General features: G+C 34.9%; 1 protein-coding gene across 5 annotated transcripts in view; it reads left to right on the top strand.

Annotated features, from left to right (window-relative positions):
* Positions 1–21,917, top strand: part of VPS13A (vacuolar protein sorting 13 homolog A) — a 112,589-nt gene that overhangs the window by 57,982 nt on the left and 32,690 nt on the right. For 3 of the 5 annotated variants that reach the window (XM_037372930.1, XM_037372934.1, XM_037372933.1), the window contains exons 39-55: positions 1,060–1,292; positions 3,152–3,244; positions 3,725–4,081; positions 4,949–5,050; positions 6,390–6,548; positions 6,667–6,928; positions 7,829–7,989; positions 9,151–9,254; positions 10,544–10,841; positions 12,016–12,411; positions 13,267–13,371; positions 13,469–13,615; positions 16,561–16,599; positions 17,623–17,751; positions 18,435–18,568; positions 20,333–20,462; positions 20,815–21,050. In XM_037372930.1, the coding sequence (XP_037228827.1) occupies positions 1,060–1,292; positions 3,152–3,244; positions 3,725–4,081; positions 4,949–5,050; positions 6,390–6,548; positions 6,667–6,928; positions 7,829–7,989; positions 9,151–9,254; positions 10,544–10,841; positions 12,016–12,411; positions 13,267–13,371; positions 13,469–13,615; positions 16,561–16,599; positions 17,623–17,751; positions 18,435–18,568; positions 20,333–20,462; positions 20,815–21,050 (3,085 nt within the window). The remainder of the gene's footprint in view (positions 1–1,059; positions 1,293–3,151; positions 3,245–3,724; positions 4,082–4,948; positions 5,051–6,389; positions 6,549–6,666; positions 6,929–7,828; positions 7,990–9,150; positions 9,255–10,543; positions 10,842–12,015; positions 12,412–13,266; positions 13,372–13,468; positions 13,616–16,560; positions 16,600–17,622; positions 17,752–18,434; positions 18,569–20,332; positions 20,463–20,814; positions 21,051–21,917) is intronic. The other 2 variants (XM_037372931.1, XM_037372935.1) reach the window with 1 other exon arrangement.

Here is a 21,917-nt window from a genome sequence, read left to right as displayed (position 1 = left end):
CTTTTAACCAATGACGTTTCTTTCTTTGGATCATGGAAATCGGTTCATGTCCCTTGGTCTTTACTTCCAAATGAAGCTTTGTCTTACCAGACACAGGAAATACGTAAAAACATATGTCTAAAATAAAATGGGAAAGGACAATTACAGCTGGCAGTCTCTAGGTTTGTTTGGCTCTCTGCAGTCTCAACAAAACTTATAGTGATGATTACTGCTGTCATTTTGATCCTTCCTGAGAATGAGGTAGCATATTATATTATGCTTAAATATGAATTCAGCCTGCCAGATAGTGCTGCCTAGAAATGCTGTCATACCACTTGTCTACTGATGCACATTTTTCCCTACATCAGGAAACAGGCTTTTAGCTTGAGTGTCCGATTTGGCCTTTTTAGTGCAGGATCCCTATACCTGACATCAGAAATCAGTCGATTAGAGCATCAGAGCAGAAAATGGCTGTGTTTCCAGGCCTCAGGTAGTTCACATGAGGTCTGCAGAGCAAGTCCTTTGTGTTTGTTTTCCTGTAAATTTTGCTGAAGATCTTAAATGTGTCTATCTCAGCTAGGCCTGCTGTGATTATTAATTAGATCAAAACCTAAACAAATTAGGGAGTCTTACATAAAAGTGTATTGGTACTGCAAATGGTTACATCAAACACTATTAAATGCTGCATTATTGTCCTACAGAACAATGTGTGTTTTGCTGCACCAGAGAGGAGAAAATGTGTCTGGCATTTTCATAAGACCCTGTCATAGCTGGCTGATGTAGATGCTTAGTGAAGGTGATACATTTGCTAGTGTCAGAGGTAATAGCAGTGATGATACTGTTGTCCTTTTTGTTTTGACAAAGAAGCTTTGTGGAATCTTTTGTGGTATCTAAATGGCCCTGTATTTCCAGTGAAGATCCTAGAAATAAGTCAGTTGCAGGGATCTACAGGTTTTCTGACTCCAGCTGTGCTAGATCTTGCCTCTAAATATTTAAAACTTCTCTTTAAATTACAAGAGATCTAAATGGTGACAATTTAATCTTTGAACTAATTATCTAACTTAATTTTTATTTTTGAAGCACCTGTGCAGCCTGTATCTGCAGTGGAAATGAACATTGTTGTTAAAAATCCAGAGATTGTGTTTGTGGCTGATTTAACAAGAAGTGATGCCCCTGCATTGGTGGTTACAACACAGTGTGAGGTCTTCATTAAAAATAGCCCTGAAAGGTATAGCATGACAGCTGCTGTTAAAGAGATACAAATGAAAGCATGCCCATTTCTTCCAGAAAAAAGGAAAGGGAACATTACTACGGTGAGTCTGCAAACATCCAGTTTGTATTGAAAAGGTGGTCTGTAACTTACGCTATTAGAATGCAAATTATTTCTGAAGCTTTCATCATTAGAATGTATATTATGAACATATGAGTAAAATTTTGTGGCTGCCATTTGTTGATTTCATGCTGTTTTGTCTGTATGCCAAAAGCATCATCTTGATTTGTGGCATTGAGGTTTGCTTTGTATGACAAGCTACTATTGAGAGCTCAGAGAAGTAAACTGTTAATCTCTATGTCCTGTGTAAGTCAAATAGATTTTTATGTGTACACTATTTCAAACACAATGGGGTAAATTTAGAATACTTGCAGTCTGAAACTTTGGATCAAATAGCTACATAAATGCGTGACAAAGGGTCATAGACATAATGGGAAGTATGTATTGTGAAATAGATCACTTATGGTATGCTGTTCATAAATTCCTTCTTGTTAAGGTCCATAGATCCATTATATTGGAACTGGTTGTTTATATTTTGGCAACAGAATCAGACTTGCAAATTACTGGCCAGGTGGGAATGCATTGACTCCTGGAGCTTCTTACAGCTTTTTTACCTCTACAGCAGATTATATTCCTCAGTTAACTCTGCAACAATATTGTTACATCAGTGAAAAAGTTCAGTTTGACAAAATATCCAACTGTTACCTGTGTCCACAGACCACAGATGAATTTTTTCAGCTCTGTGTTAATGCCCGCTTGCTTTATGGAGCTACGTAGGAAAGACTAAATCTGTAAGCAGAAAGGATTGGGACTTCCACTTATCTCCTTATGAGATACTTTCATAGCAGCTCAGTTTACTCCTCTAAAAAGGAGTTGCTTGACTTCTATTTCTGCAGCACGTGAATGTGGCACAGATGTGAAGGAAAAAAACCCAATTTGAGCAGCAGAGGATAAAATAATAGCACGGACAAAAAATTCTGTTAGATCATGTTCACTTGGAAAAGTGTGGTAAAACTGATGCAGAGTTGTCTACACCTTCAGTATCTGATTCCAATATGGGCAGAGATATCGAGAAAGATGGTAAAATTAGTATGTTTTAAAATTACTGTTTTTTGAGGACTTAATATTCTCATAAGAGCAAATTATTCTGTCTGTGCAGTAGAGTCTTAACTACATCTGAGGGTATGTAGTGATAGGACAAGGGGTAATGACTTGAAGGTGAAAGAGGGTAGATTGAGATCAGATATTAGGAAAAATTATTTACCATGAGGGTGGTGAGACAATGCCCCATCCCTGGAAGTGTTCAAGGCCAGGTTGGATGGGGTTTTGAATAATCTGGTCAAGTGGAAGGTGTCCCTGCCCATGGCAGGGGGGTTGTAACTAGGTGATCTTTCTAGTCTTTTCCAACATAAACCATTCTATGATTTTGTCTATAGTGTACTTCAGATTTAGTTTTGGTAGACCTTGGCAAGTGAGAGTATGTATGCAAAGACTGATTGTAAAATAAAGGTGGAACTGAGTGATGGTGATTCAAAAAGTGATATTTTTATTCAGAGAAACCGTAAACTGTTGTTGCTGTGTTGTTTCCTCGAAAGTCACAGGTATGATGATGCAGTGTTATTTTAAAACATCTGTAGACTTTACCTAAAGAATGGAGTTAGAGAAGTGTAATGCCCTTTACTGCAGTTGATATTTGAATCTTTCATGATTGAAAATGGCTGAGGTGATGCTTCTGATACTTTTTTTTCTTTGTTTGAACACATTACAGTGTTCAGATTATTCTTAATTTTGAAGAACTAAATAATGGTAACTTTTTCTTTTGGTACTTTTGATGTGTAGTGTTTGAGAGTACATGATTTTTTGAAGTGTTTTTCTCTAATGTGTTTTTACTCTTTTGTATAGGTTTTACAGCCTTGTGATTTCTTCTTTGAAATGAAACAGTCAGGTACTAATCCACAGACAGCTGATCTAATGATTAAATCTCTAACAATAAAAGTAGGTAGACCTTTATTGTGTTCTCTACTACTTCCTTCTCGGAAAGCTTTGCTTGTGGGATATATTTCTTAAAAAAATTAAAATCAGGAATGACTGAATCGGGGAATTGTTTCTGTTCTTCCTCAGGTCGCCTACCTATTTAGCATGTGAAAACAAAACAAATTAAAATGAACAATTGTGTGTCAATGCTTTTGGTTTTGGAAACTGTGTTTTATATAATGGCCTGATGTACAGAGATACATTTTTCAAGTGTTCAGATGTTGGGCAGTTCAGAAAACTCCCATCTGGAAGAAAGCAGGGGCTGAAAATCTGAATAGGTTGAACTGTAGTTTGTAGACAGGAATGAGTTTTCAAATGTGGAGTCCTGTAGAGAACAGAAAATGGTTGTAGATTAACATATTAATTACAATTTTGTGTCTGAGAGTACCAGTTTCCTCTACTAGCTTCTGATTTCCAATTATTCCAATTTCTTATTTGTAGGTTTCACCAATAATCATAAACACAGTAATTACTATTACATCAGCCCTTTATCAAACTGCAGAAACAACAGAAGAGGAGATTAGTCAAATTCCTCCGGACTTGTGGAATAAGAAGGATATAAAAAACCTAAAAATGTGGTTTCTTGAAGAGTCAAATGAGAATGAAGATACGAATCCAACTGCTGAACTGGTTCCCACAGGAGAGTCACTGAAAATGAGTATAGAATCTGTTTTTTTAACACTTGAAGCTGGGGTTGGGCACCGAACTGTACCAATGCTTTTAGCCAAGTCCTCCTTTCTTGGAGAAGTCAAAAACTGGAGTACTCTAATCAACCTACGGTCTCGTCTTGAGCTAGAGGTGAGGAATCCTACATAAGAAAGAAAAGTTTTCTTAAGATCTTAACTGTTATTATGTATATATACATGTATTATGCATATATATACATAAGTGTGTAAATATTTATACATACATATATAGATACACATATATAAAAACCCATTATGTATATAGACAGTTAAAGAAAAATAATGCATGTGTTTGATGACTAAACTCCTGCAGACAGATGTTGGGGGAGCAGGACAGGAATGAGGTATTTTCATTAAATGAACTTGAATTTAATTAAATAATTATTTAATGAAAATAATTTCATTGAATGAGTTTATCATTAAATGAAATATTATGCGTTAGGTGTGCATGATATACAAGTTCCCATAGACCTGTTGCATTAGTATTAAATTTGGGAGTAGCAACTGGCTAAAACTCTTTGACAATCTTAATTTTAAGATTACAGTAGAATACATTCATGTGTCATTTCTATTAAATACTATGTGGTAGCAGTATTGTACATAAAATATCTGAATGGGCTCATATCTAGAAATCAGTGACATAAAATACAGTGGTTGTTGTAGGTAGATTCATCCTTACTTAACAGTGCTTTAGGCTTCCAGTGCCTATAGTTTAAGCAAAAATTATATTTTAATTGACACACCTTATACCACTTCTTTGGAAGTGGGTCTTTGTAGTCGAGAATTAGCTGCCTCATTTCTTTAATGCATTTGCTTCATCGTATGGTGGGAGCTGAAAGTGCGATCTGGTAATATATCTTTTATATTATCAAAGTAATTATATACTTGTGATTCAATTTTAAGACTCTTAAAATCTGTAGAGCTTTCATTGATTTTACAGGTGTATTTAATTTCCTAACTGACTTCTGCATTTTGATAGGTACACTATTTTAATGAGATGTTTGGTGTGTGGGAACCTTTGCTTGAACCACTAGAAGTTGACAAGACTGATTTATTTGAACCATGGATTCTTGAAATCAAGGTATATTTTTCCAAAGCTGAGCTCATATTTTCCATTTCAATACCTTAGAAAAAACAAACCTCCACACCTTTCATTGCTGAGACTAACAGTTTTGTGTCTTCTTATTAATTTCTGAGACTTTTTTCCCAATTAGTGAATGAAACCAGCCCTTGCATAAATGAAGACCCAGACTCATAGATCTGTGAAATAATACTGTCTTTCAAGTGGAAAGATTTGATTCCAGTTGCACTACATCATCATAACGGCTTTATACCAGTTTCTGTAAAGATTAGGTCATATGCAAACGATGTATTCCGTGAGTTTCAAATGCTAGAATACCACTCATCTTGTTCCACAGTAGTATCTGTAGCAGAAATGTGTTGGAAAACCTGATAGCTGTTACTGACTAGCACAAAGTACACTGTAGAAATAGTGCTCTTACCACTTCTGTTCTTTCATAAGGGCATAATTTAGATTCTGGTCTCAAGGTACCTAAACATTTATCTAAGGAAGGAAAATACTTTTTTGGTTGGTGTTTTTTTCATCTCTCCTTCTGTCTGAACTGTTTTATTGCATTGTTTTCTGACTTTTTTCCCCCCAAAACTTGTTAAATGTTTTTAGCTTGAAAGGTTGCTCAGAATGGAAAACCCACTATTTTCCTAGAACTCTTATTAGGAAATGATGTTCTACAGTAGTGTCCTCAGAAGGGTAAAGATTACAGACTGAGATATTGCAATTAAGAAGTTGCTATAAAAATATTCCTGAAAATTTTCCTGAAAGATAGAGACCTAATGCAGGAGAAAGGTAGAAGATAGTGAGTCAAACCTCTTATCTTCATGCCCAGATTTGAAATACATAGTTTGGAACTATATAATTCCCAGAAATGTTGAAGGCCAGGAAAGTGTATTTAATGTGGCTTTTATTTATTTTCCTTCAAACAAATGAAAATGTACAAAGTATTTAATTTGAAAATACATAAAGACCAAATCTGGGGTTACTGTTTTTAAAACAGGAAATCAGTTATGTATAGTAGTTTTTACAGTGTTATTACCTGTGTTAAAATGAAAATTTTCACACAGCATTTTCTCTGTGTGTTAGTATTTAGTATGTATGTGTATGTATTTTTTGAATAATCATAAATTTAGCTACTGTTTAGAGGAATTTCATTGACTTCTGAAATGTATCTTCTGCCTCTTGCCTTCTTTATTCTTTCACTTTTCTGCTGTTATTTGAGAATAAAAACATGAACAAAGAAGAAAAACCATGACAGGACATAGAAGGGAGAAAAAAAGTGTTGAGGTGAAATTTGGTTCTGCAGGAGGAGTGGTCAGATAAGAATTCTTTAAAAATATACTTTCAGATGAAGAAGAAGGCTAAAAAAGCCTTGGTTGAATCAGATGCAGAAGAAGAAAACTACAAAGTTCCAGAATACAAAACAGTAATAAATGTTTCCTCGAAAGACCAGCTGAACATTACACTGTCCAAGTGTGGACTACAAATGTTGAGTAATTTGGGCACGGTAAGAGAGTTTAACAACTCTGACACTGCATAATTATGTAAATTAATGTTTGCACGGATTGTCTTGATGAAGACTTACTCAGTATATTGGTGTTTTGTATCTATACTTTGCTTTCTAGGCGTTTGCTGAAGCAGCTAGTCAAACTTCAGACATCTTCAAAAAGGACCGAGCACCATTTGTAATTATAAATTCTTTAGGAGTTCCCATGACTGTCTTGCCTAGTGATTCCTTTAGTGTCTTAAATGTTGAATTTGGAGCAAAATTATTTCATTTAGGAGATGGTGAGAATTTAAATATGGAATTTGTCAGAACAAAAAATGAAAGCGACCAGTTCACAGCAATGACAACTCTGAGCAGCAAGAGGTTTTACATTCAGATCTGTAAGTTCCAAAGTTCATGCATCTTCTGTTTTTATAAATATTGCATGATGTGTAATACTGTGGCTTGTACAGGTCAGTAAGTATTGTGGGGCTACATAACATGAAAGGAGTGTTTCTTTAGATTTTAGATGTGTGGCAGTATTTGAAATCCTGCTTTAGTCTTCACAGCTAAAAGTTACATGTATCATGCTCATTAATTTTTGTAGCATACATTTTCTGCTATGATAAATTATTTAGGTAACTAATCTTTATTTCATAATTTTACTGCCATCAAATAATTTTAATGCAGAATTAAGCCACCCAAAATAGTTTAGGGTTTTTTTTTTAGAATGCTGAGGCATGTATACATGTGTGTTCATAGAATAAGTTACTCTTAAGGAGGATGTTTTTAAGAAAAGATTGTTTAAAACAAAGTAAAATACAATTGAAGCTAAAAGTAAAAATTACCTATTTTTAATGGTGTATGTGTTAGCAATTTAAGTTGACTTATTGTAATAATTGACAGTTCTTCAAAACTGAGTTCAAACTTTCTTGACCCTGTGACTTGCTAGTTGATTTGTTTTTGCAGCATGTATGAGCTATACCCTGTTACTAAGTCATTACATGTTGTAAACATTTCTTTTTACGCACTAATTTTATTTGCAGTGGCAAAACCCACTTAAATATTTGAGTGATGGACTCATTTGCTTTTTTTTTTTCTGTGGTGGAAAAAGAATCTTTGCTCTTTAGTAATGCCACAAGTTTGGCATACTAAGTGGTGATTGTACTTTTTCATGTGCTTTATATTTTTCATTAATAGATTGAATGATCCAGAAAACTCTATTGAATGCACACTTCTGTCTTTGAAATGTATCTCTGTGCTCCTTGTGAGCCTTTAATTTCTCATCTTGTAAATTCTAGGTCCACATAATCATTCCAGTGTGGAAAAGATTCCATTGACAAAAGTGGGTCGATGTATTTACAGTGTGAGACACGAGGAATCAGGTGTTGAAAGGCACATTGTCTGCCAAATTGATACTGTTGAAGGAAGCAAGATGATAACTATACGTTCTCCTATTCAGGTTATTTTATTTCCATACATTGTAATTTCATTACTTTAATTATTTTAACGAATGAAAAGAATCCTGTAGTCTTTAAATAAAACTTTAAGTATGTTTTTTAAAGTCTTACCTGAACAATTCACATAACTTTGCTGTTTGGTATTACAAGGTAGTTTAGAAGAGATTGTCAAGAATAAAAAGCTTTTTCAAAGTGATGGACAGGGACTGGAGTGGGGACGGAAATGGACCAGAATTTAAATCAGGATAATTAATCAGTAATGTTTTCTAATACTAGCTCTAATTTAACTCTAGTTGAACTGTTTGCTTTGTGTGAAGTGATCAAACCTCACTTAATCTTACCTTGGCTCCACAAGGTTATCCTTCAATTGGATTACTTCTTTTTTTCATCCTGTGCCATTGATACATGAATTTCATATTTAATACCAAGTAAGCTGAAGAGTGAGCACTTCAAGCCTGTGACTCTTTTGATTGAATAGTATTTTTAATAGACACGATATAGTTTACAACTACAGGGATGTTCCAGATATCAGTGTTCTATAGTCATAATGTCCCTGTTACTTTTCACTTGCTGGTTTTGCACAAGTGGTTTATGACTTGGTTAATAACCAGATTTACTGTTTTATTCTTCCCTAAGTTAGATTTTAAATTTTTTCCTAGAGCAAATAATGCCACTAAATTAACAATGAAATAAAAAAAATGTTTGCAAAGAACAAGGAAACTGTATGCACCCCAAATCATAATGGGCGTTGGTGGTTTAACCTTAAATAAATATTTGACTTCCTTTGTGTTTTTTGCCATATAGATTTTTGACCCCCACACCCTTGTATCTGTTACATTTTTAGGAGAAAGTTCTTTGGAAAGATGTTGTACAGTTCAGATTTATTTGTCTCTGGTTTTCCAGGGCTCTGTGTTTCTCCTTGAAAATAATTTTACATCTAGTGTATTAATTTCATGATTAAAATATAGCATTGAACTACACAACTGAATTATTTAAGGAGATTTTCTGGTATTAGAGACAGTTATTTTGAAATACCTGACCTTGAATGCTAAATGGGTAAGATGAACAATGAAAGAGTTCTCATTTGTTGCTGTATTATGCTCAAAACACTTTATCTTTCCAGTTTTTTCTAATGTATGTTGCTGTATTTTTATTTCACATAGATAAGGAATCATTTTTCAATCCCATTAAATATTTTTGAGGAAGGAAGATGTTTAGGGACTGCTTCACCAGGAAATGAATTCAACATACCATTGTCATCTTACAGGTACTTCTATTGCCTTGCTTTTTTATCGCGGAATATGTTTATACATTGTTGATTAGTGTATCCATAGAATTGCGCTAAAAAAAATGTTTGCTACCTTATACTGTAATTAATACTGTACTGTCATTGTTGGGTAGGATCTTTTCAGAGCATCTAGTCTGAATTAAACAATACTGTTTAATTCCTGAATTGGAAGTCTTTTTTTGAAATCCATTTTACTGAACAATTTAAATTAGCTGTTAATTTAAGAATCCAAGCCCAGTTGCTTTTGAAATGCAGGGATTGTTATCTGCACAGAACAGACTTTTTTTTTTCTCCTTTGTATAGTGGTGTCTAGTGATGTGTTGCAGCTTTTTATAAAAAAAGTCTTTGTTAGTTTCAAGTTTTTAATTCAGAATCACAGAAATCAAATACACTTAAACTCTATCACAGGTGTAGAAAAAGACTTTTCAGTCTTAGAAAGACTTGGCTTCCAGCATAGCTATGCTTTTAGCACCCTTAAGCTAATACCCACTTAAAACTGCAGTGGGTTTGTATGTACAATTTTGCTGAACTGTCACCAACTCTTAGGCTGCTAAGTTGGCTGTGGTTGTTTTTTATGACTTTGTCTTTCTGGTTTTCCCCCAAACCTTTCCCCATTCTTTTTTCAACATGACAGATGTGTATTTCTTTCATTAAATAAATTACATTTTACTGTAGATAAGGTAAGTTCATTAATATTTCTAACTATCTGTATTTTATTTAATAAGGTTTAGTGACATTCTGATTCATTGCACAGATATATGGATGAGTTCCACTTGGCAGTCAGGAAATGTTTACTAACAAAAATCTTCAGTCAAGGAGCAGCTGGTTGGATTAAAGCAGTTGCCTTCCAAAAGTCATGCCTGTAAATAATCCGTAAACTTGAGGCTTTATCTGATAGGAAAGATAGACACTTTCTGCAGACCTGTCATAGCAGTGAATTGTTTATCGAGAGCTTTTGCTTGGAACAGGAATATAGCAGCACTTGTAAGGGAATTCAGTAGCTTCTTCATAAGAATCTCCAACAGTCCCTTGTTTGCAAGGGACGTATGTAGAGGTATGGAACAAAAAGACCCAGGTGGTTTACAATTCTGTGAACTTCTGGGATCCAGACCATGCTTCCTCTTTTAAGTGAGATAAAGGAAGGCAATGAATAAACTCAAAAATATTCCAAGATCCAAGTAATACTAGGTTGTTAGAATTGCACAGTACTCTTTCATAATTGAAAAATTCAGTCTCACTGAGTGTTTAAAAAACATTTTCATTTACAGATCCATACTGAGTTTGCAACCACTACCCAGTGAAAATGGAGTGGATGGGGAATATGATATGTGTGAGGGAATTACATTTGATGAAATTATGAAAAATGTGGACAGTTTATTACAAAGGAAATGCCAGTCAGTGAGGTCAACTAACCACTCACTTATCATCAATATTGTTCCTGTAAAAGACACATTGACATCTTCATTATGTGCAGAAGATCAATGGAGTTTTCCATGTGTTGTTCATTTGTGGCCTTCTGTTCTTCTCCGCAATCTTCTTCCTTACCAGATAACTTACTCCGTAGAGGTAAATCTTTAATGTTTAAATTTTTTGTGATGTTTCCCACCTATGGTATGAAAGCTGACCACCTGGTTGAAATATGCTTATAAATCGGTATTAAAAGAAAGGGCTTCTGTTAAGATTATTTGTGAAGCAGGTTTGCAGCTCTTGTAAGGGCAAGTCTGTATCTACAGAAATGGACCAGCACCAGATGTGAAAAGAAATGGTATTAATCATTAGTAATAAGCCATACTTTAGATGTACGGTGTTAAGCTTTACTTTGCATATATGTTTTGGGCTCTGTGAGAGAGGCACTTTCTGCTGCTCAAGTGCAGCTTGAGTGTAATTAAACAGTTTAGTTTTTCATGTCAGCTATTGACTGCTTCAAATGAGAAGTATATCAGTCTACAGTAACATTTTATGGGCTGTCAGTGTTACTGACTTCTAGCAGTAGCATGCTTTTAACAAATTCTCAAAGCCTCCTTTTTGCTAGGTTTTGGCATGACAGGCATTGTAGTGCCAGACTTCATATTCTTTTTGGATGAAATTAAATTATTCCGTGCACTTTGACTTTTTATAGGCATTCATTCCAGGGCCAGATGAGAGCTGGTCTCAAGTAAAACACCTAAAATGTGTACAGTGTGGACATTGGTTCCTCAGCACAAAATGTTTCATTCTGTGGATCTGCCGTGGTTGTGTCCCACTACTTATTGATGTAGAGTTAGACTAATAGAAATATAGATGGGAGAGAGTGAAACGTTATTTTTTTTTCAGATAGTCTTAGCATTTAATACTTGGGACACAAACAGAATTTAATCATAACATTTTGTCACAAATGCACAATTACTAGAGCTGAAGACCATGGCCTCTACAAAATGTATGGAGATAGCAGGCTGTCTTCTGTTTGTCTCTTACAAATTCAAATTTAGTGCAAGGAATCTATCATTTAAGCATGATTATGTGTGTGAATTTGGTGACAGATCTTTTTTTGGTGTTAAATATTGATAACCATGCATGGTTCTTTTTTCTGTAAAATGTTGTATTAAGGTAGACATTTAAAAATGTTACTTAGTTAAATAGTATAATAAGCATTTTAAAATTTTATCTAAATAACTTAATTTTCAAAGCTAATTAGAAAATAAATTGTTAGGAATGTTGAGTGTGACTCATAAATGTACACTGTTTGGTTTTTCTTGAAAAGGGAAATGGGAAAAAATATGACACTCTACAAGAAGGATGTTCAGCCCAGATTCATAATGCAGTCTTGGATCAAACAAAACTAGATTTACAGTTACTTAACTATCTTGATCAAAATTGGAAAAGTGAGTACCATATAAAAAGCAATCTACCTGACATCAGCTTCACAACGTTTTGCTGCATCACGGAGTTGGATAAGACTGAACTGGATATCGCTGTCCATGTGACCTACAGAACTGGGCAGATGGTTATAGCAATTCACAGTCCGTACTGGTTGGTAAATAAAACTGGTCGAATGTTGCAATATAAAGCTGATGGTATTCACCGCAAGCATCCTCCGGATTACAAAAAGCCTCTCCTTTTTAGTTTCCAGCCCAAAAACTTCCTCCAAAATAACAAGGTATTGTATCTTGTAAAACCTGGCAACTCTGTACTCCCCTATGTTGTTGTATGACAATGTTTTTACACTTTGAAAGTTATCTATACTATGCTATGCTCTGTAAAGGGCATGAAACCTATCTCTGTCTAAAGGCAAGAGTGTAAGGAAGTGCGTTGTCAGATATATTTGAGATGGGACATTCACATTATCAGAGGTATTGTTTAGAAGGATTCTCATCTTTGAAAGAAAGGAAATTCACTGAGCAGTGTTTCCTGAAGGAAAGAATTGCCTTTATTCCATTTAGACTGTATCAAAAGAGGCCCTTATTCCAAATAGGACATAGAAGCTGTGTAAGAAATGTAAAGCTTTGCTACTTGAAAAAAGAATGCTCCTACTTGAAAAAAGAATGCTCCTACTTGAAAAAAGAATACTTGCAGTGGTGATTTGTAGATTGGGTCTGAGTTGGTAGTAGGCTAAGGTTAAGAGGTAGTTTACCATTTGAGTCTACAATGTGAGTGTTTTTATGTTTAGTTTATTACTAATGTTTATTACTCATGGAAGAATGATATAGGAGAGGTCACCCAACTGTGTTGATCTGCCTTTGAGATTTTAATTGTGATGTGTTATGGAAAGCTTTCTTACCTGGTGTCTTCCTCTGGAGTATCTTAGACTTACAATGATCGTAGCTTATAACTAAGGGTGGTACAAAGTATCTTTGTGAGATGATACTGACAATTGTCTTGACTTTGTAATAGAAACACCAGTATTTCAAGAATGCACTTACATTTATGATTATATATATGCGTACTTTATATATAATTTTAAATGTTGTCAGTGTCTGTAAACCAAGAATTAATTCAAGGTATTTCTTCATAGGTGCAACTTATGGTAACTGACAGTGAACTCTCTGATCAGTTTTCCCTGGACACTGTTGGAAGTCATGGTTCTGTGAAATGCAAGAGTCATAAAAAGGAGTATCAAGTGAGTTAAATTTATCTTTCTAAATCTTACTTTCAGAAGATATGAATGAGTTCAAGAAAGGAACAGTGTATTTCTAACAATATCTATTTATTCACAGGTTGGTGTCACCATAAACAACAGCAGTTTTAATATTACTAGAATTGTAACTTTCACTCCATTTTTTATGATCTCAAATAGAAGCAAATACACTTTGGAAGTAGCTGAAGAAGGCAAGGAAAAGTGGATTCCCCTTGTTTTACAACAGGTAAACTTAAAGGAAGCTATTTTGAATTGTTTCTCTCAGGGAAAGAAACCACTGGTTTGAACACTCACTGATGAAAGATACGAGCCATGCTTAAGTGTTCACTGACAGGGTCTGAACATACTGTGCTTCTTCACTAAAGTATTTGTGTCCTGTTACCTTTTCTCACTGTTGCTTTAGGACATACTGTAAAGCTGCTTTATTATACTTGGAATGTTTTCTGCTATCTGCATTATAAATAGAATAAGAAAGACCTGTTCTATTACTATATTATCTCTCTCTGCAGCGGCACTGAAACTTGTGTTCTGTTTTTGCAGTGGTATCTGATAGAGTGGTTTGGCTGACCTGGTATGGGTCATGCCGCTTTCATACAGAAAGAAAATCCCTCATGTGGATTAGTTCAGATAGTTCCAAACTGTTCTTCTGGGACTAGTCTCACTGCTGTTTTTCAGTCCTTAATGTATAATTTCTAGAGAGGGATCACTGGCCCCCAGGCCGATTGGTGTGGAAGAGGCATTTGGGCTTTTCTATGCTGCAGAGGTCTGTTGCAGACTGGATGTGCAGCTTGGCTGTTTGCATCCCACTTGGCTGTGTGTATCCCACAATTATGTTTTGTATGTGTGTTGAGTTTTGAGGCCATCATGACTTCCTTCAGGACACACAGGAAAAGCAACACATGTCTGGGGTAGTGTTGAAGGTCTATGAAAGCTGAAAGTGATCCATACTGCCTTCTGGGAAGAGTGAAATATCCCTCCTTTCCTTTGAGTCTTGGAAAGAACATATCCAAAACAGAGACGGAGTTCAACAAATAGTGTGGTTGGAGGCCTTCTCACTTCTCTTTAGCATTGTAGGTATTCAGATGGTTACCAAAAATGCTTGCAAACTAAAATACCAAAGTTAAAGAGTATTTTAAAATCAGATTAGTAACCAGCTCTTGTTATATATTTGGCACCTTCAACCATATGCTTCTTAAGTGTGCTTTTTATTTTTAATGATTATGGAAGAGAAATACCATTTAAGTATCTTTTTAAATTTATGAAATTAATACTACTTTGCTTGCTTTATGTTGTCATTGTTCCACTGTAACTTTTAAGTGTACACAATGATGATTAGATCTTTAACTGTGTAAGTCAGTTCAGCTTCCCATAATGTTAGTCATTATTTTCAGAGAAGTTTGCTTTTACTCAAGAATAGGCTGTTTTCCATAAGCCTACACATCTGTTACATTTCCTAATATTCTTATGTTCCTCTGAACCTAACTTTTGTTTGACTGTATGTAGGTTTTTTTTCTTTACATGCATGATTCCTCGTCTAGTTCATTGATAAAGCTCTGAAATGACAAAGGTTCATGTATAATAGGATGATCCACTTAATCTCTAACGTTTTACTCTGAGAAAATACAGTTTGATTTTATTCTTGGTGTTCTGTGGTTTATATTTGATAGAGAGTTTTTATTAGAATAAATTGAGTTATTTTACAAACACTTTTGAATTTTTCTTAAATTTCTTGAAATTCAAAGGTAATAGTTATGACAGTTCAGATACATTGCAACATATATTATCTGTGCGTTTCCTATGCTGGCTGTTTTATTGATATGCTTACAGAATTTTCTAGCATATCCCACAAGTGTCATTGTTTCTTAGGTGTTTCATAATTGTATTTTGATCTTAGTCTTCTTTCAGTTATCAAGTATCAAAGGAGGACTTCGTAGATTTTAGGATCACTCCTAATATCCTTTGAAAGATTAGATATGGCAGTTTATGAAATGGAATAGTAGAGGTCAACAGCGGAATCCATATCCCCTCCTAAATTATTCCAAACTTCACTGCCAAAATTGCTTGCCTTTCCACAGTGTGTCAGTATTTTCCCTTTTGACAAACAGTCTCTATAAAAGTCTGTGTTGTGATGTTTGTTTGCCAAGGTTGTTCATATGTAACCTAGTTGCTCAATCCACTATGTTTCTTATTTCTTCTTAATCTAGGTGGTTTCCAAACACTATTAGTCTATATTTGGGCATCCAGGATAGATTTCCAGGAAAAAGTTCCCATCTGATACTGTACTTGAGATACAGAACTCTGTTATCCAGCACTTCTCACTTTATTCTTTTACTTCAGGTTCATCTTCAAAAAACTGACAAGGTTGTTGAAATGTTATTTTGTAGCTCAGCTTGCTCCCCTCTCCCCCATTCTATTTTTGTCATTAAAGCAGAGTCCTTTCTGCTGCTTTTCTTTTTTATCCACTCTTCTTTTAGTGACAGATAGCCTGTGTTCTCAGGGAAAAAAGCAATCCTTGTGCAGAGCCCATCTTCTCTGGGACATGTTCCCTGTCTGGGAAGCAGCCAATATATCAGAATCTTTAAATATTTTTAGAGAAATGCAATGTTCTTCAAAGGTTCTACTGGTTGTTGGATAGTGATTAGTATGAAATGGCTTGCCAAGGACAGTCCTTCAGATAGGTGTAACGCAGGACAGTTGACCAATGTACATCCTTATAGCTAGAAAGAAAGAAAACATCACTGAAGACGGTACATGAGACCACTGCTAAATATAAATAAAATATTCTGTAATGTAATGGAGGCTGTTGTATAAATATAATGTCTGCTGAAGCACTTAACATATTTGAAAACGCCATCATTTTGTGACACATTCTGTGGCTAAAGACCATTACAAAATATTTTTTTTTCGGTTATCGGTATTGATTGTGTAACTTCTTGTTTAACCAGTCATTTTTACTTGTTTTGGTTTTGACTTTAGAATTCTGTTTACTGTTGACTGGTTCTCCTTGAATTCTCTTTGAACTCTCAATTTTCTTGTTGAGACTTGCAATGTTTTGTGCTAGTTTGCAACACAATTTAGATTTCCTTTGGCTGTTGGATACATGTTGGTGTAGGTAACACCTTCAATCTTGCTGTTTAACTATATTTTTTTCCTTTGTCTTCCTGCTTCCTGTGGTGTGAGAAACAATGGGAAAGGGAACTTAGTGGCATGGTAAGTTGGTGAACTAGTCTTTCACCATTGAAGATTTAATTCTAGGATTCAGATACAATTAAGTATAAACATTTTGTTTCTTAACCTGTGTTAGAGAAGGATGCTCCTGAAGTTCTGAGTGTTGCAGGTGAACAGTTTGAAATGCAGGAAGACTGGTGTATCTAGACAGACTTTGGCTCTTGCTGGTTGAAAGCTGTTGTTATAGCTTGTTCCTGTGCCAGGACTCTTCTAATTAGTTAAACTCTTCATTAGTTACAACGAAAACTTTTGTGTTCACTATCTTGTCTTACTTATTTGTGTGCAAACTATTGAAGAGGGATTGTCTGTGGAATTTTTAAACCCAGAATGGCTATGATTTCAGTGGTGGATGTGAATAGCAAAACATCCTTTCTAATTTAGCTGCCTAAAGCTTCAAAATTTTTTTTATAAGTTTTATACCCACATACATATGTGTATTTATATTTTTTATGTATATGTGTGTATATAAGTATTTCAAAAGAGCAGCTAGCATGCTGATGTCCTGTGTACTCAAAATTACTATGGGGTGTATTTATGGTAATATCCTTTTTTGTCATTGGTGTCATTTTAAGATTAATTTGTAATTCCTACTTAATTTGGCAAGAAGTAGGTTAATGGAAGACTAGTTTTGTCAATTTTTTTTTTTTTTTGTAACAAGCTTGGCCATTTTGCTGTTGCAGGCATGCTTAGCTTTATATTCTAGATTTTGTATACATTATCCATTTCACATCTACTTCATGTGAATATGAAGTCTTACAGTTTTCACATTTAGCTCCTTCACTTCTTGGTTTCTTCGCTGTAGTCTGAATTATGTCTGATTTCCTTTCCATTTACTGTGTTCAGGTAAGTAATTACTTCTAGGTCTTTTAGTAGAGTTTCTAATCCAACTTACTACACATTTGGGTAGAATTTTGGTAAATAGTATGCACTTTAGCCCAAAGCTCACCTACTATCTAGTTCATTTTCTCACTTCAAAATATCTGATTATATAATTTTTTTTCCTAGTGTATTCCCTTTTGGCCTGAAAACGATGCCAACAAGCTGCTTGTTAGAGTTGAAAATTCTGATCTTCCCCCAAAGAAGATAAATTTTGATAAGCAAGAAAACTGTCTGCTCCTACATTTGGACAACAAGGTAAATGGCTGCCTTGGGAAATTAGGTAAAACAACATAAATGAGTTTAATTTCCATTTTTAAATCTTCCTGTCTTCTCATACAATCAAGTATTGCAAAACTTCAGCTGGGGAAAGGTTTATATATATGCAAGTGTATTATTCTCATTTTCATGCGCTCTCTTTCCAGTGTGTACACTGTAGGTGTTCTGATAGAAGTAGGTGTTTTGTTTTAACTGCTTCTCTGTGAAACTGATCTACAGAAGATGAAACACTGTTTTGCTAGTGTTTTCTAGCTGAGGCTGGGAAATATTTACATTAGTTCTCAAGTAACGCTAAGTTACATTGAAAAATAACCTCAGCTTCACTAAACTTACTTGTGTTGTGTGCGGTCTCATCTAGGAGTAGTTTTTGAGTGCTTTTAATAGTAAGATGTTTTGGAGGGCATTAATGCATGCGAAGATGATTCCTCTACTACCAGCCTAAATTTTGACAATACAGAACTCTTTCAGATTTTTGATTACTAATTCCAGTACCTGTTATTTAGTAGTTAAATCAGGGAAATATTTTAAAGACATGTTAAAATGGGTTGGTTGGTTGACTATTTGATGGTTTTAGCTTATGAGAGTAAAAGTCTTCCAAAATATTTAAATTAAATTTGCTTTACTAGAAATTCATACCACTTCATAATTTTTACACCTGACAGCTTGGAGGAATTACAGTTGATGTTAACTTGACCGAACATTCTACAGTGATTACTTTTTCTAATTATCATGATGGCGCAGCTCCATTTCTGTTGATCAACCATACTAAAGAGGAAGTTATTGAATATGGACAAAGGTAAGAAGAGTTCTAGTGTAGATGTCTGCATGGAGACATGCAAACTATTTTGTGTGTTGTAAGTACGCCTGTTTCTTAAGAAGCCTGTTTTTTAAGAAATGGATGTCTTAAATTCGTCAGAGCATGCAAAAATCTGTTGTTTTATAAATTGAAGATAATGAATTCTTAACAGAGGATTGTAATATAGTGCTTTGTGCCTGTTTTTACAAGTAAAGAAGCTGTCTTGTGAGTTAAAGAAGCTTTGGCGTCTCTTTTCATATGAACTTTGTGGCCTTGCCCTCTATATTCCTTTGCATTCCTGGTGGGGGCAAACGATGTGCTTGGCTTTTTTGGAGCTCTGCAGGTGCTAGCTGTGCAGAATAGGTAACAAATGAGTTGTAAATGTAATTAGACTTGAGATTTTTAATATGCTATCTTAGTTAGTTGAGAAGTATCTGAAAGAATTGGTTAAAAAGTTCAAATATAAATTATATGCAGTTGGTGAAAATTTGGTTCTGCATGCAGCTGTAATGGTTCTGTTCTCAAGCTGGATTGTCTTTGTAACACTTTGCTACTGTATGCAGATACTGTGCAGTGCTGAGACATGTAAGCAGTATCTACAGCATTCTTGACCTATTTCTTTTTAAAAGCCTAACAGTCTCTACCATTTTATACCATTTTTTACTTTCAGTCAGTCATAGCAGTGTTGTTTACAGACTTTCAATTGAAAAGTGGAAGAGCTGCTAGTCAAATTAAGCTGCAGCGCTATGTTCCTGTCTGAAGAATACAGTCAATTGTTGCCTTGTTTTTTATCTGTAAATATTATTAATTTTTATCTTTTCAGCTGGCTTTTGGGAAACCCTAGTATAAATTTAATAAGTATATATGTAACTTTTGTAATGAACTATGGAGAACAAAATAGAACGTTTCAGTTGTAAGGGACCTACAGTGATCATCTAGTCCAGCTGCCTGACCAATTCAGGGCTTATCAAAAGCTGAAGCACCTTAAGGGTATTGTCCAAATGAGTCTTAAACACTGACAGGCTCGGGGCACTGACCACCTCACTGCTGTTGTAGTGTTTGTCAACCCCCTTGGTAAAGAAGTGCTTCCTCATGTCCTGTTTAAACATATCCCAGCACAGCTTTGAACGTTTCCCACTTGTACTATCACTGAGTCCCAGTGAGAAGAGATCAGCACCTCCCTTTCTGCTTTTCCTCCTGGGGTAGGCATCTTTCAGAGTAGAAGGCAAGTATACCAGTTTGTATGTGAGGGGAAGTGGAGTTTAAAAATCCGTTTTTCTGAAAATATGTGCTGTACGCACATGCTAAACGCTGCACTTTTTTTTTTCTTTTTTTTTGCCCTTCAGCAAATCATTTAGGGGAAACCTTTCCTAATAATCAGATTTTGAACATGCTTTTCTTATCTTGGAATATTAATGTTAGTCAGCACAAATCCTGACTTTTTGTATCAGCTTGTAAGCTCCACTGTCTGGTTTTTTTTTTTCTCTACTTAACATTTCCTTCTTAATCAGAAGTGGGGAAGAAAATAAGTATTTAAAAATTACTGCATATACTTTTTTCCTATGTATTTTGAAGTATAAATACTGTTTTTATTGTTGTGCTGAGAATGGTTTTATGCATGGTTTTTTATGCACAATGTTGTTTTAAGTTTGCGTTTTCATTATTTGAAAAAATAGTTATTAAAGTGTTCTTGTTGAAATACTAGAATGCAGAAGTCATTGACACAAAATAATAACAATTTAATTTAGTAACATATTGTTATAGCTCCCTCAGTGAAATGGAAGACTGTCTTCAGCCAAATAAGGCAGTACTGTATACTTGGGCTGACCCAGCAGGATCTAGAAAATTGAAATGGAAATGTGGAAATAGAACTGCGGAAATTACCCCAAAAGAGGTATGTTTATTATCTGAATGTCCTTTTAATGCTGTCTAACTTATTATCCTGTTCATCAGTGTGTGTATGACGTTCCATGTGTAATGAGTATGATCAGCAATCTCATATATGAGGTTCAATCACGGAACAGTAACAACACTGTGTTTGATGAAGCTTATGCCAGTAAGCATTGTTTTCAGTTCAGAAGCATCTGTGTAGAGAGAGACTGTTGTAAAACTTCATAATGTAAAATCTCATTTTCCTGTACCTTTAAAAAATATCTTCTATTGCTGTTTGTCTTGCTAAGACTTTTGCGTTTGCTTGTGAAATATGATGATGGAAGGAGTTGTTTAAACTTTCCCTCTCTTCATAGGACAAAATGGAAATACTCAGCCTGGATTGTAGAAAAATGGTCTATTTGGTGTCATTTTTTGAAGGTTTGCAGCGTATTGTCCTGATCACTGAAGACGAGAATGTATTTAAATTGACTTATGAAAGTGTAAAAGCAGAACTAGCAGAACAAGAAATTGTTCTGTCTTTGCAAGATGTTGGAATTTCATTGGTTAATAATTATACAAAGCAAGAGGTGTCCTACATTGGAATTACAAGGTAACTTATTTTGTGTGCAACAGTCTAAAATGTTTAACTTCAGGTGTTTTCACTTGGTTTGGGTGCAATGGAAGAGGAAAAAGATCTTGGTAAATCATTTCTGTTTTACTGTTATGACACATAGTGAAAACATTCTTGTATATTAATGCATATTCTTTCTGTCTTTGGACGTACATGTTTTTGCAGCAAGTATGTGTAACTCTGTGTGGTAAACTTCCCTGTCCATGTAGTTTGGGGAGCAATAATAACTGTAAGGAGTAAGATCTGTGGGGTAGTTAATGTCAGTGGATTTTTCTGTCTCCGCTAAAACAAATTACTGAATTCTATGTTGAAAATTTTGATGGAGTAGCGGCTTGTAGTTGTTTTTAGTTTGGATTGAGAAATTGTGGTGGCTTCAAGGCTCTTAATACTTTAGGTTTTCTACTGTAGTGTTTCAGAGGGAAGCAGAAAAATACCTGTGTAATGCTTAAGAGATGTGTGCTATTACATATTCAAACAGGTTTTTTAGAATGCTCAAGGGACAGTTGTATATCATCACCATAATCCACACATTTTATGTATTCCTAGCCATGAGGTTACTTGTGGTAAGTAAAAAAGTGAGGGTTTTTTCTTTTGATTAATCATTTGCACTGCACTGTAAGACAAACAGGGAAAAACTTCACATACATTTATACTTCACATGTTCATATCTGTCATTCACAAAGAAAATACCAATCCTTGCCCTGGCCTGAGAAACTGAACTCTTGATAACTACCTAGACAGTGGAAACACCACATTAAAAGTGGCAGTTAATTATCTAGATTTAAAGTAGTATTGAGATTTCACTGAATCGGTGGTTTTTGGACGCAGTCATCCATAGTCAGTATA

The sequence above is a fragment of the Falco rusticolus genome, chromosome Z, assembly GCF_015220075.1.
Source record: "Falco rusticolus isolate bFalRus1 chromosome Z, bFalRus1.pri, whole genome shotgun sequence".
NCBI lineage: Eukaryota > Metazoa > Chordata > Aves > Falconiformes > Falconidae > Falco > Falco rusticolus.
This window is presented reverse-complemented; position numbering and strand designations above follow the sequence as displayed.